Source organism: Chlorocebus sabaeus, chromosome 16 (assembly GCF_047675955.1).
Source record: "Chlorocebus sabaeus isolate Y175 chromosome 16, mChlSab1.0.hap1, whole genome shotgun sequence".
Classification (NCBI taxonomy): Eukaryota; Metazoa; Chordata; class Mammalia; order Primates; family Cercopithecidae; genus Chlorocebus; species Chlorocebus sabaeus.
The window spans coordinates 16,357,048-16,369,624 of NC_132919.1; the positions used below are offsets into that span (position 1 = coordinate 16,357,048).

At 45.4% G+C, this 12,577-nt stretch overlaps 2 protein-coding genes across 15 annotated transcripts in view; one reads left to right on the forward strand and one right to left on the reverse strand.

The window, feature by feature from the left end:
• The window catches only part of PIGL (phosphatidylinositol glycan anchor biosynthesis class L), a 109,412-nt gene extending 106,286 nt beyond the window's left edge, over nt 1-3,126 (reverse strand). Inside the window, exon 1 of the mRNA XM_037987827.2 lies at nt 2,892-3,126. Coding sequence (XP_037843755.1) covers nt 2,892-3,126 — 235 coding nt within the window. The remainder of the gene's footprint in view (nt 1-2,891) is intronic.
• A 1,684-nt stretch (nt 3,127-4,810) lies between these two features.
• The window catches only part of NCOR1 (nuclear receptor corepressor 1), a 188,020-nt gene continuing 180,253 nt past the window's right edge, over nt 4,811-12,577 (forward strand). For 12 of the 14 annotated variants that reach the window (XM_008010473.3, XM_008010477.3, XM_008010484.3 and 9 more), the window contains exon 1: nt 4,811-4,998. The gene's annotated coding sequence lies outside the window, so the exon portion shown is untranslated. Of the gene's footprint in view, nt 4,999-7,296; nt 7,420-12,577 lie in introns of all 14 variants that reach the window. The other 2 variants (XM_073004719.1, XM_037987823.2) reach the window with 2 other exon arrangements.

A 12,577-nucleotide genomic window follows, 5' to 3' on the forward strand; every position in this document is an offset into this window, starting at 1 on the left:
CCCAAAGTGCTGGGATTACAGGCTTGAGCCACCGCGCCCGGCCGAGGTCAGGAGTTTGAGACTAGCCTGAACAACATGGTGAAACCCCATCTCTACTAAAAATACAAAATTGGCTGGGCGTGGTGGTGCATGCCTGTAATCCCAGCTACTCGAGAGGCTGAGGCAGGAGAATCACTTGAACCCAGGAAGCAGATGTTGCAGTGAGCCAAGATCGAACTACTGCACTCCAGCCTGAGAGACAGGGTGAGACTCCGTCTCAAAATAAAATAAAATAAAATAAAAATAAAAAACAAAACACGAATAAAGAATAAATAACATACAAGAAAAAACAAAATGGATTCAGAGGAAATAATGAAAGACAATAAAAACATTGAGTGCCAAGTGCATGTTCTCTCTCTATACATATATATGTACATATATCTCTATGTATATATATATTTTGAGACGGAATCTCCCTCTGTTGCCAGGCTGGAGTGCAGTGGCGCGATCTCGGCTCACTGCAACCTCCGCCTCCCGGGTTCAAGCGATTCTCCTGCTTCAGCCTTCCGAGTAGCTGGGACTATAGGCGCAGACCACCACAGCCAGCTAATTTTTGTAGTTTTAGGAGGGACGGGGTTTCAACACGTTGGCCAGGATGGTCTCGAGCTCTTGACCTCGTGATCTGCCCAACTCGGCCTATCAAAGTGCTTGGATTACAGGCATGAGCCACCATGCCCGGCCTATATTTTTTATTTGAACAAATTTTCAATTGTGGTCCCAAATTTTTATGAACTTATTGAAAATAAGGGTAAGTTTATTAAAGAGCAGTACCTATAATGTTTTGCAAATAAAATCTAGGCTTCTCTTGAAGATCTTGTAACAAACTAGCTTATCATTTGACTCCTATAGTTGTAATATAAAATACAAATACAACTAAAAGCTAGCTGGCTGGGTGCGGTGGCTTACACCTGTGGGCAGATCACTTGTCAGGAGTTCGAGACCAGCCTGGCCATCATGGTGAAACCTCGGCTCCACTAAAAATACCAAAATTAGCCCAGCATGTGGTGCACACTGTAGTCCTAGCTACTCGAGAGGCTGAGGTAGGAGAATTGCCATCTTGGCTAACACAGTGAAACCCCGTCTCTACTAAAAAAAACAAAAAAACAAAAAAATTAGCTGGGTGTAGTGGTGGGCACCTGTAGTCCCAGAAAGAAAGGTGTGAACCTAGGAGGCAGAACTTGCAGTGAGCCGAGATTGCGCCACTGCACTCCAGCCTGGGCAATAGAGCGAGACTCCGTCTCACACACACACAAGAAAGAAATTTATAAAAAAATCAGTCAATGCTACAGGAAGTAATATATTAAGACAGATACTCTCATTAGTGTCAGTAAGAATACAAATGGGTAGGCCAGGCACGGTGGCTCACACTTGTAATCCCGAGCACTTTGGGAGGCCAAGGCGGGTGGATCACTAGAGGTCAGGAGTTTGAGACCAGCCTGGCTGACATGGTGAAACCCCATCTCTACTAAAAGTACAAACATTAGCCAGGTGTGGTGGCATGCGCCTGTAAACCCAGCTACTCGGCAGGCTGAGGCAGGAAAATCACTTGAACCCGGGAGGTGGAGGTTGCAATGAGCCGAGATCGTGCCACTGCACTCCGGCCTGGGAGACAGAGTGAGACTCCATCTCAACAACAACAACAAAAAAGAGTAAATTGGCATATAGTTTTTGGGAATGTGCTTTGCATGCAAAGCCTCAAAACCGCCAATTTTAGAAATTAATACTAATGAAATAATATAAAATACATAAAGATGTTTTCTGCTCTTTGCAATAAACTAGGAAAAAACCTCTGAAGGTACAGACAATAAAGGATGATTAAGATTTATCCCAATGAAGCCATTTAACAAGCTATACATTTAGATCTAATTAATATGGGTAGATGTTTTAAGTTTCATGAGGACACTGCTCTTATCTAGCTTTCCACTTTTGTATCCCTAGGGCATAGAATAAGGCCTAGCACATAAATGTTTAATAAGTATTTGGTAAGTAAATGAAAAAGTAATGTTAAGTAAAAATGATATAGAATTTTATAAAATGTGATTTCTGTGAAGAAGCTGTATAGAAAAAGAATTGGAAAGACACACAACCAAATGGGAAAAGAGGTCATGGGCAATTTTAAAAAACAGCTTTATTGAGGTATAGTTTGACATACCATGAAATTCACCCATTGTATGTGTACAATTCAATTACTTCATTTATACAACTGTTCAATAATCACCATATTCCAGCTTGATGGTCAATATTTGCTTTGTCATTTGATCTTTTCTCTATGGTAAACAAAAATCTATTATTTGAAAGGTTCCTTCACTGAAAGTTGGGTGCAGTTGAACTCTAAAATTACCTACAAAATTACTTTCTATGTAATCATCTATGTCTAATTCTTCAGTTTGACACATGCATGTTACTAGCACAAGTTGCATTTAAAGGCAGCAGGAAGGTCTTTCACTATTATTAAAAGTTAACTTTAAGGATGGAGCAGGCACGATACAGTATAGATTGTTTCGTGAACTATATAGTAAGGTCAATATTCTTGCACCTTCTACAAATAAAAAAAAAAAGTTCCACAGAATAACAAGTACAGGTGGAGTTCCCATTGGAAATGCAACCAACCGCAACTGTTTCTCTGCTCCTCAATCCTGCTAGCGTACTACGCTAGCTGCCCACGTCCCACAACCCACCAGGTAAGCCAGCCGCTCCTGTCCCTAGCCTGTGAGGGAGTCAGAGGTAAGACCTTCGGTGTATTCACTTAGCTCCCTACAGAAAACTCTTCGAGAAGGCGGCGACTGAGATCGGTTAGCACTTAAATCCCTTTCACAGCCCCGGCTCCCATCGCCCCTCCTATGGCCTCCTACCTGCAGAGAAGCAGAGCAGGTACACCCAGTGCCTTAGGCGGGCCAAGCCTAGCACTGTGGGAGCAAAAAACATGGCTTCATCGTCAGGGTGCGCTATGGCCAGGAGGGTCCGGCTTTCGGCTCCCAGCCGTTCTCCCTGCTCCCGACTCTTCACTCGTTCTGAGGAGTCCCAAACCCAGAGGAAGCCCCATGCCACGACCGCCGCCGCCACACACAGGAGCCACATTGCTTCCATTACGGGTAAGTAGCATTGAGCCTGCGCAGTAGGAAAGGCGACCTCTGACCCCCGACTCCGGCTGGAAAACGGCACCCGGGGATGTTGGGTTCCGCGGTTAAGTCCCTCCCCACCGACATGCTCCGGAAGCTTGAGGTTTTACCGTTAAGGGTTCTCCTGTGTTTTAACACAGAAGTCTCCATGCCGTCCAGTTTCCTACCCTAGTCCTACCACACTGTACAATCGCTTTAAAAGGACGCGTCTTATATATAAGCTACCACTTCTTGTCTTGTAGTAAGAGTGCCTTCCTCTTCTTCAACTCATTTTCGAACTCATTTCTTAAAACTCGGGCCTTTCTCGTAATTATAGGGTTAGACAGCCCGTTATCCGGATGACAGTTTTCCGAAACAGCCAGTTACACCAACTTTGTTTTTACTTCTCACTTTTGGACGGCTTTTCTCTTTTTTTTGAGAGGCTCTGTCGGCCAGGCTGTAGTGCAGTGGAGCGATCTCGGCTCACTGCAACCTCTGTCTCCCGGGTTCAAGCGACTGTTCTGCCTCAGCCTCCCGAGTAGTTGGGACTGTAGGCGCGCGCCACCACGCCCGGCGAATTTTTGTATTTTTAGTAGAGACGTTCACCATATTAACTAGGCTGGTCTCGAACTCCTGACCTCGTGATCCGCTCGCCTAGGCCTCCCAAAGTGCTGGGATTACAGGCGTGAGCCACCGCGCCCGGCTCCTTCTTTCTTTTTTTTGAGTCAGGGTCTGGCTCTGGTCGCCCAGGCTGGAGTGCAGTGGCGCGATCTAGGCTCGCTGCAACCTCAGCCTCCCGCGTTCAAGCAATTCTCCCACTTCGGCCTCCCCAGTAGCTGGGATTACAGGCACGCGCCACCATGCCCGGTTAATTTTTGTATTTTTAGTAGTGACGGAGTTTCTCCATGTTGGTCAGGCTGGTCTCGAACTCCTGACCTTAAGTGATGGGCCGGCCTCGGCCTCCCAAAGTGCTGGGATTTACAAGCGTGACCCACTGCGTCCTGTCGGGCCTGGCTTTTCTAAAGGAAAGTACGCGTGCGGTTACGAGGAACCGTCATTTCCCCGGCAGGGTAAGGCGGAGAGTGCACTTGACAGTCGCGAGGGCCACAGGCTCCTATTGCAAGTAACTTAAGGTTAAGGAGCAACATCGTGGACAAATCGGCCTCGCCCAGCATTTCAGTGAGGGCTTGATGTGAATTCCAGCCAGAGCCCTAGAAAGTATCTTGGGCAGGTCGAAATGCACCCCTCCGGCTCCCAGCCACGAGGGGGACCTGGCTTTCCTCTCCGCGGCTCCGGACAGAGGAGGCCCCCGCCGCCCCGCCGCAGAGGGGTTGCAGGGTCCCTTGCACAGCCTGGCGTTTTTCCTTTTCCCACGCTTGGGGAAGGCCTCGGGCGCGCAGAACAGACTGGCTCGCGGGGGGCGCACAAGTCCAGGGCGCGATGGCAGCCGCGCTGGATCCGGCTGGGCGCTGCCCGGCCCCGTCTCCGTCCGAGAGGACCGCCGCTGCCAGGCCTAGAGGAGACGTGAGGAGACCGGGCGCGGCGCGACCCAGGAAGCTCCGCCGAGGTAGGAAAGGCCCCGGCCAGCGGAGGGAGTCGGTCTCCCAACTCTCCGGAAGGAGGAGGAGCCGGCGCCGGAGCCGCCTTAGCCGCGGCTCCCCGGGCTGGGGGGAGGGAGAGGGGTTGAGTCAAGATGGCGGCCAAGGTGGCGAAGCAGCAGCAGCGGCGGCGGCGGCGGCGGCTGGAGTGAGCGCCCGGCTCGCCGCGCCAAGCGAGGTCCCGGTGTAGGGCCGCGCGCCGGGACCGCGCCCCACTCCTCAGGCCGGGGCGCACGTCGGCTCCCACGCTCAGCCAGCTCCCGGTGAGTAGGCCCTGGCGCCTGCAACCCCGGCCTCCGGGCTCCTGTTAGTCCGGGGGCTTCCGAGGTCTCCCGGGGCAGCAGCCACTGGGACGGTTTCTCCGCCGGGCGGGGGGTGTCGCAGGCCTGGGCAGGTCGGGACCCGTCCTGGCCGCCTGGCCTCTTCTCCTCGGTAGCCCAGGCGATAGCCGGGCGCGGCGCGGAGCTCGGGCTCGGCTAGCGGAGGCTTATGGAGTTTGAAGGAAGAATGGGCTGTGGCCGGGCCGGGGCTGGTCCCGAGGTGTCCTGTGCGGAGGGGCGTGCAGAGCCTACAGGGCCCGCGAGGGAGAGCGGGCAGCCGGGGCCCCGGGTGGGGCCGGCGCAGGTGGCGGGCCTGGGCTCACTGAGGCGGAGTTGGTGGCGGACTTGGGAGTGTAGAAGGGGGCTAGGGAGGGTGACAGCCATGGACAAGTGCGAGCAGAGTAAATTAGTTCACCTTTCTAACAGACCGCTTCAGGGTGTAATGGCGAAGGCTGGGTACTGGTGGAGATGGCAAAGATCCGAACCCTATACCTCTGCCGTTTATTGTTGGTGTTTTCTTGAGCGAAGTCCGTGAGTGCCCCTCTTTTTGGGGAGAGAGGAATTTGAGAAACTGTAGTTGTGAAATCAGCCTTTATGGAGAGGAGACTGAATTCTTCAAATTCACTGGATCAGGAATAGTCATGTATTAGAGGAATGGATGGGAATAAGTGATATGGACGAAAACTATTTGCTCAGAAAGTGTCAGTTTTCTTTATGTGATGTTGCATGCTGCGGTGCCTCTTCAACAGAGTTAACCTTGGAGAGTAGTGGTATAGGTAATTCTAATCTTTGGGATTAGTATGTAAACCTGCATCAGATTTGCTTCTCTAATTATATCCTAATTATATTGAAATTTACATTCCATGTGTGCACCCTGCTGAGGCAGTGATGGAAGGCTGAACATGGCAGTGTGCAAGGAGCAACAGGCCTGGGATTTTAAAATGCCTACAAAGATTCATTCATTCGTTCAACATATCTTGATCAATAGCTGCTGATGCTGGGTCACATGTGATTGTCCTGTGGATAACTGAAGAGTTGATGGCATTGTTTAATTTTTATAGCTTTTTGAAATGTTTTGATGTACCTTTTCATGAAGATATTTATTGGATGAACCAACTTGTACTTGCCCGGGCTCAGGAGCAGACCAATTTTAGAATGTTATTTAGACAAGGGTAACAATTACAGAAGAAGTAACCGCAAGTTACTGGAGAGAGAAATCTTGTATCTTTTTTTCTTCTTCTGTTAACATCCGGTGGAAATTTATTTATTTATTTTAGTATTTATAGTACCCAGTTGCTTGGCCTTGCTTTAAGTACACCTGTCAATGGAAGTCAAGACTAATTGTATATATGGATGTAGCTATGTATAAAATGCTCACAGTAGGAACTGATTACTTACAATACTAAAATACTCTTTCCTTTTACAAAAGGCTTGCCATATGTTGAACTACTCCCCCGGAGAAAATATAATACAAAGTATCTTGATTCTTGCTGTAACTATGTGACATTTTGGAACTTGATCAACCTTTCTGTGCTTCAGTTTCCTCATCTTTCATATTAGGTAAACATCTACTCTCCTAGGGTTGGCTATTGTGAGCCTAAAGGGAGTTAATAGTTATCACATTGTTTTAAACAGATTGAAGGGGTTATATTTCTGTGAGGTGGTAACAGCTCCCTCTGGACTCCTGTAATGCTTTTTCTGCACATCTCTCGTGGCATTTACACTTTCAATCTTGTAGGTATTTATGTACCTATTTTATCTCTTGAGAGCAGGATAGGCCCTTCTCTGATTTTATCTTTTTTTTTTTTTTTGAGATGGAGTCTCGCTCTGTCGCCCAGGCTGGAGTGCAGTGGCACAATCTTGGCTCATTGCAACCTCCACCTCCGGGTTCAAGCGATTCTCCTGCCTCAGCCTCCCAAGTAGCTGGGACTACAGGCGAGTGCCACCACGACCGGCTAATTTTTTTGTATTTTCAGTAGAGGCGGGGATTCACCGTGTTAGCCAGGATGGTCTCGATCTCCTGACCTCGTGATCTGCCCATCTTGGCCTCCCAAAGTGCTGGGATTACAGGTGTGAGCCACCATGCCTGCCTTATTTTTAATTGAATTTAAAAAACAGTAAAATTTGTGTTTTGCCTATCCTCTTAATCAAAAAAGAATGAAATTGTGGAAATTAACTTATAGGCAAAATTAGATTAGTCAATAACTTCTGTAAAGCTTTTTTTTTTTTTTTTTGAGACAGGGTCTCTTTTGCCCAGGCTGAAGTACAGTGGCTCGCTGCAGCCTTGACCTCTGGACTCAGGTGATCCTTCCACCTCAGCCTCCCCAAGTTGCTGGGACTACAGGCGCAGGCCACCATGGCTGGGTAATGTTTTTTTTTTTTTTTTGTAGAGACAGGGTTTAACCATGTTGCCTAGGCTGGTCTCCAGCTCCTGGGCTCCAGCGATCTGCCTGTCTCAGCCTCCCAAAGTGCTAAGATGATAGGGGTGAGCCACTGCAACCGGCCTTAAAAGCATTTAAAAAAAGTTGTGTTATGAATTGGTGAGATTTTCTTTTCTTACCTTTGTTATCTGCTGTAGAAGGCAAAGGACTTTGGATAGACTGGGGGTTGATGTAGGTGAATGTCAGGCTGTTTTTTAAAAAATATGTTTTGGTTATTTGGTTTTGATTGTATTCTGTGATCTATCTTAGTTGTAATTTCAAATTCTTATTGATGCCTGGGAATGATATAACTCTTGCATATTTAGTTCCATCTGTTTTACTTCAGATATTGGATTTTACTAGACTATGATACAAAACAACTAGTAAAGGTTGATCAGAATTTATTATGTATAATCTTATTTGTAGATTAGAGATTCATATATTTTTGTTTACTCACTTATTCAACCAGTATGAGGTGTTTTTTATGTTCTGGCACACTACTAGTAAATACTAGAGAGTTATAAAGTATAGTCGAGCAGGTCAGTTATATTCACAAATAACTCAGTCTATAGATTATCTTTTTTTTTTCTTTTTTTTCTTTTTTTTTCCTTTGAGACGGAGTTTCACTCTTGTCGCCCAGGCTGGAGTGCAGTGGCGCGATCTCAGCTCACTGCAACTTCCACCTCCCAGGTTCAAGTGATTTCTCCTGCCTCAGCCTCCTGAGTAGCTGGGATTACAGGCATGCGCCACCATGCCTGGCTAATTTTTGTATTTTTAGTAGAGACGGGGTTTCACCGTGTTAGTCAGCCTGGTCTCGAACTCCTGACCTCATGATCTGTCCGCCTTGGCCTCCCAAAGTGCTGGGATTACAGGTGTGAGCCACTGTGCCCGGCCACATAGATTATCTTATATTTGGTCCTTTCCAGGTTTGAGGATGTGAAAAATACATGTAATATATGTAAATGGTTAAGAAAACATTTTGTTTCTTTTTCTATTTGCCCTTTTTAAGAGCACTGAAAAACTATGAAAAGCTTCTGTAATGTAGTAATAACCGTATGTGGAGCATCTGTTTTTTATTTTGGTTTTTTTCTGGTGGCATTTTTCCTTGAACACTTACACTATTCTTCTACTATTTTTTCCTACCCCAGTAGCTTGTGTGGTCAAAATATTACTAGAATAGTCTTCAGATACAACCTATTTTTTTTTCTTTGCATTTGAAAGTCAGAGACTGTATGAAACACTGCAGATGTTCCTATAGAGTTCATCAGTTTGCATCTTCCATATGTGCTGCTGTTACTTTTATTTAACAACGATCTCAAAACCAACAAAATTGGTTAAAATAAAATGTTCATGGCAGGGCACAGTGGCTCACGCCTGTAATCCTAGTACTTTGGGAGGCTGAGGTGAGAGGACCACTTGAGGCCAGGAGTTTGAGACCAACCTACATAACAGAGTGAGATCCCATCTCTGTAAAAAAATTTAAAAATTAGCAGAGCGTTCTTGTGGTTCCAGCTACTTGGGAAGCTGAGCCTGGGAGGTTGAGGTTGCAGTGAGCCGTGATGGTGCCACTGCTCTCACTTCAGACTGGGTGATAGAGCAAGACCGTCTGTCAAAATAAATAAATAAATAAAGCTAATTTATAGAATGTAGAGTCAGATTATCTAGTCTTGTTATCTAGTCTTTTATCTAGTCTTTTGATAAAACCAAAGGTCCCAGAAGTAAAGTGATTTATCTGCCTAAGTTGCTAAAGTTGGGCAATAGCGGAAATCTAAGTCTTTTCATATCCATTATAGTGTTCACTGTGTTACACTGTATCATCCATGGGATGAATCGATTTGATAATTGACACTTAAAAATTGGTTGGTGGCGGTGGCTCACACCTGTAATCCCAGCATTTTGGGAAGTCGAGGCGTGCGGATTATGAGGTCAGGAGATTGAGACCATCCTGGCCAACATGGTGAAACCCCATTTCTACTAAAAAAAAAAATACAAAAAATTAGCCTGGCGTGGTGGCGGGTGCCTGTAGTCCCTGCTACTTGGGAGGCTGAGGCAGGAGAATGGCTTGAACCCGGGAGGCGGAGCTTGCAGTAAGCTGAGATCGTGCCACTGCACTCCAGCCTGGGTGACAGAGCAAGACTCTGTCTCAAGAAAAAAAAAAAAAAAAAAAAAAAAATTGGAGTAATAGGAAATGAGAGATTACTCTGGATATTTAGCTTAGGTGTTGAATTTAAGATACTTCTTAATATTAAATTTCTGCAATGAAAATATAGTTTGAAAAAATTGATACTGATCTATGTCAGTGTTACACTAATCAGGAATTATTTAGTTTGCTTAATTTTTAATCTGCTTTGATGAATATCTTCTTAAACAAAAATGTCTTTGAGGTTATCTGGATCCAGTGACACTTCATGGAATTTAAGTATTATAGTGATGGAAATTTTATTACGCCAGTGGTTTAAATACCTCTGAGGCCCAAACAAATAGGTTAAATAATAATAATAATAATTATTATTATTTTTGAGATGGAGTTTCACTCTTGTTGCCCAGGCTGGAGTGTAGTGGTGCCATCTCAGCTCATCGTAACCTCCGCCTCCTTGGTTCAAGCAATTCTCCTGCCTTAGCCTCCCGAGTCGCTGGGACTACAGGCGCCCGCCACGACGCCCGGCTAATTTTGTATTTTTTAGTAGAGACAGGGTTTCTACATATTGGACAGGCTGGTCTCAAACTCCCGACCTCAGGTGATCCGCCCGCCTCGGCCTCCCAGAGTGCTGGGATTATGGGCGTGAGCCACTGCACCCGGCCTACAAGTAGTTTAAATTATTTTGTAAATTAGCTGTTGCCTGTTTTGCCTATTCTCAGACTTCTGGATTTTTTTTTTTTTAAGTATGAAGGATTTCAATTGTTATATTAATATAAAAGCTTAGATAAATAGTACAAACATGAACCTTTTTTTTTTTTTGAGACAGAGTCTCACTCTGTTGCCCAGGCTGGAGTGCAGTGGCACAGTCTCAGCTCTCTGCAACCTCCACTTCCCAGGTTCAAGCGATTCTTGTGCTCAGCCTCCCAAGTAGCTGGGGTTACAGGCATATGCCACCATGCCCAGCTAATTTTTGTATTTTTAGTAGAGACGGAGTTTTGCCATTTTGGCCAGGCTGGTCTCGAATTCCTGGCCTGAAGTGATCTGCCTGCCTTCACCTCCCAAAGTGTTGGGATTACAGCCGTGAGCCATTGCACTCGGCTGACTGTATTCTTTATGAATTTTTTTTTACATCAAAAAGCTCATTTGTAATATTCATTTTCTTTGTGTATTCATGCTATAAAATTTATTTTATTTTAATTTTTTAAAAATAGAGACGGGGTCTGACTTTTTTGCCCAGCCTGGTCTTAAATTCTGGGCTCAAGTAATCCTCCCACCATAGCCTCCCAAAGTGCTGGGATTCCAGGCATAAGCCACCATACCCGGCCTATAAAATTTATTGTAAAGGAAAAGGCATATTCTTATTAAGCTGATAATCTTTACCTAAATACTGAAGCATGGCATATTTCTTTATTCTACTTGGGCTATTTTGTGTTGCATTAAGAAGAATTTTTTGTTTGTGTTTTCTTGTTAGTATGCTTGCTTCTGGAATACTCCTTTCCTCCCTTACTCTTCCAAACTCTACTACATCTAAATTTATCCTATTTTTCAAGGGTTTGATCACATATTACATCATCCAGGAAGTGTCTCTCCTATTCCCTCTTCTCCAAAATGTATATTTTTTATTCTGGAAACTCTTGATCCTTTGCCTCTAGACCATAAGCCCTTTGTAGGCATGTCTGTATCTGAGTTTTAAAAATTTTTTTTCCTCTTTTCCCACTCCCAGAATAACACCCTATGCCCAGGAGTAGTAGATACTTGTTGAATACATAAAAAAGAGCTTAGCAGCTAGAGTTAGTGTGGATGCTGTAGAAGATGTCTGATACACATGTGGCAGTTTGATGCTGAATAGTTTTTGGAAATTTAAAAACAGGTAGAAATTTCACCAATGTCAGTGACTAACATAGCTGTAATTAGTAAATTATCAAAATATTTCTTTCTTTTTTTCTTTTTTACAGAGAGGGTCTCTCTCTGTTGCCCAGACTGGAGTGTAGTGGTGCGATCATATTTCAATACAGCCTCCAAGTCCTGGGCTCACGCGGTCCTCCTGAGTAGCTGGGACTACAGGTGTGTGCCACCACACCTGGTCAATTTTTTTATTTTGTAGAAACAGGGTCTCATTATGTTGCCCAGGTTGACCTCAGATTGGTGGGCTCAAGTGATCCTCCCACCTTGGCCTCCTGAAGTGCTGGGATTATAGGTGCCGGCCACTGAGCCCAGTTAAAAGCATTTCTTTAAAAAAAAAAAAAATTCTGGCCGGGCGCGGTGGCTCACGCCTGTAATCCCAGCACTTTGAGAGGCCGAGACAGGCGGATCACGAGGTCAGGAGATCGAGACCATCCTGGCTAACACGGTGAAACCCCGTCTCTACTAAAAAATACAAAAAAGTAACCGGGCGAGGTGGCAGGCGTCTGTAGTCCCAGCTACCCGGGAGGCTGAGGCAGGAGAATGGCGTGAGCCCGGGAGACGGAGCTTGCAGTGAGCTGAGATCTGGCCACTGCACTCCAGCCTGGGTGACAGCGAGACTCCATCTCAAAAAAAAAAAAAAAAAAAAAAAAAAAAAAAAAAAATTCTGTTTATTGGGATTTTGGGGAGGAAGAGAAAGTAAACATGGGATTGGTTCATCCTAGACAGCACTCATGGTTCTAGATAATATTAGAATGCAGTAATGTTTTAATTTATATATGCAGGGAATTTTGGAGTAGTTTCAATCCTAGGAGAAAACTGTGAGTTAGAAATATGGAAGGCTGGCCGGGCGCGGTGGGTTATTCCTGTAATCCCAGCACTTTGGGAGGCCGAGGCAGGTGGATTATGAGGTCAAGAGATCGAGACCATTCTGGCCAACATGGTGAAACCCCATCCCTACTAAAAATGTCAAAAAAACAAAAAAACAAAAAACTAGCCGGGCATAGTGTTGGGTGCCTGTAATCCCTGCTACTCAGGAGGCTGAGGGAGGAGAATCGCT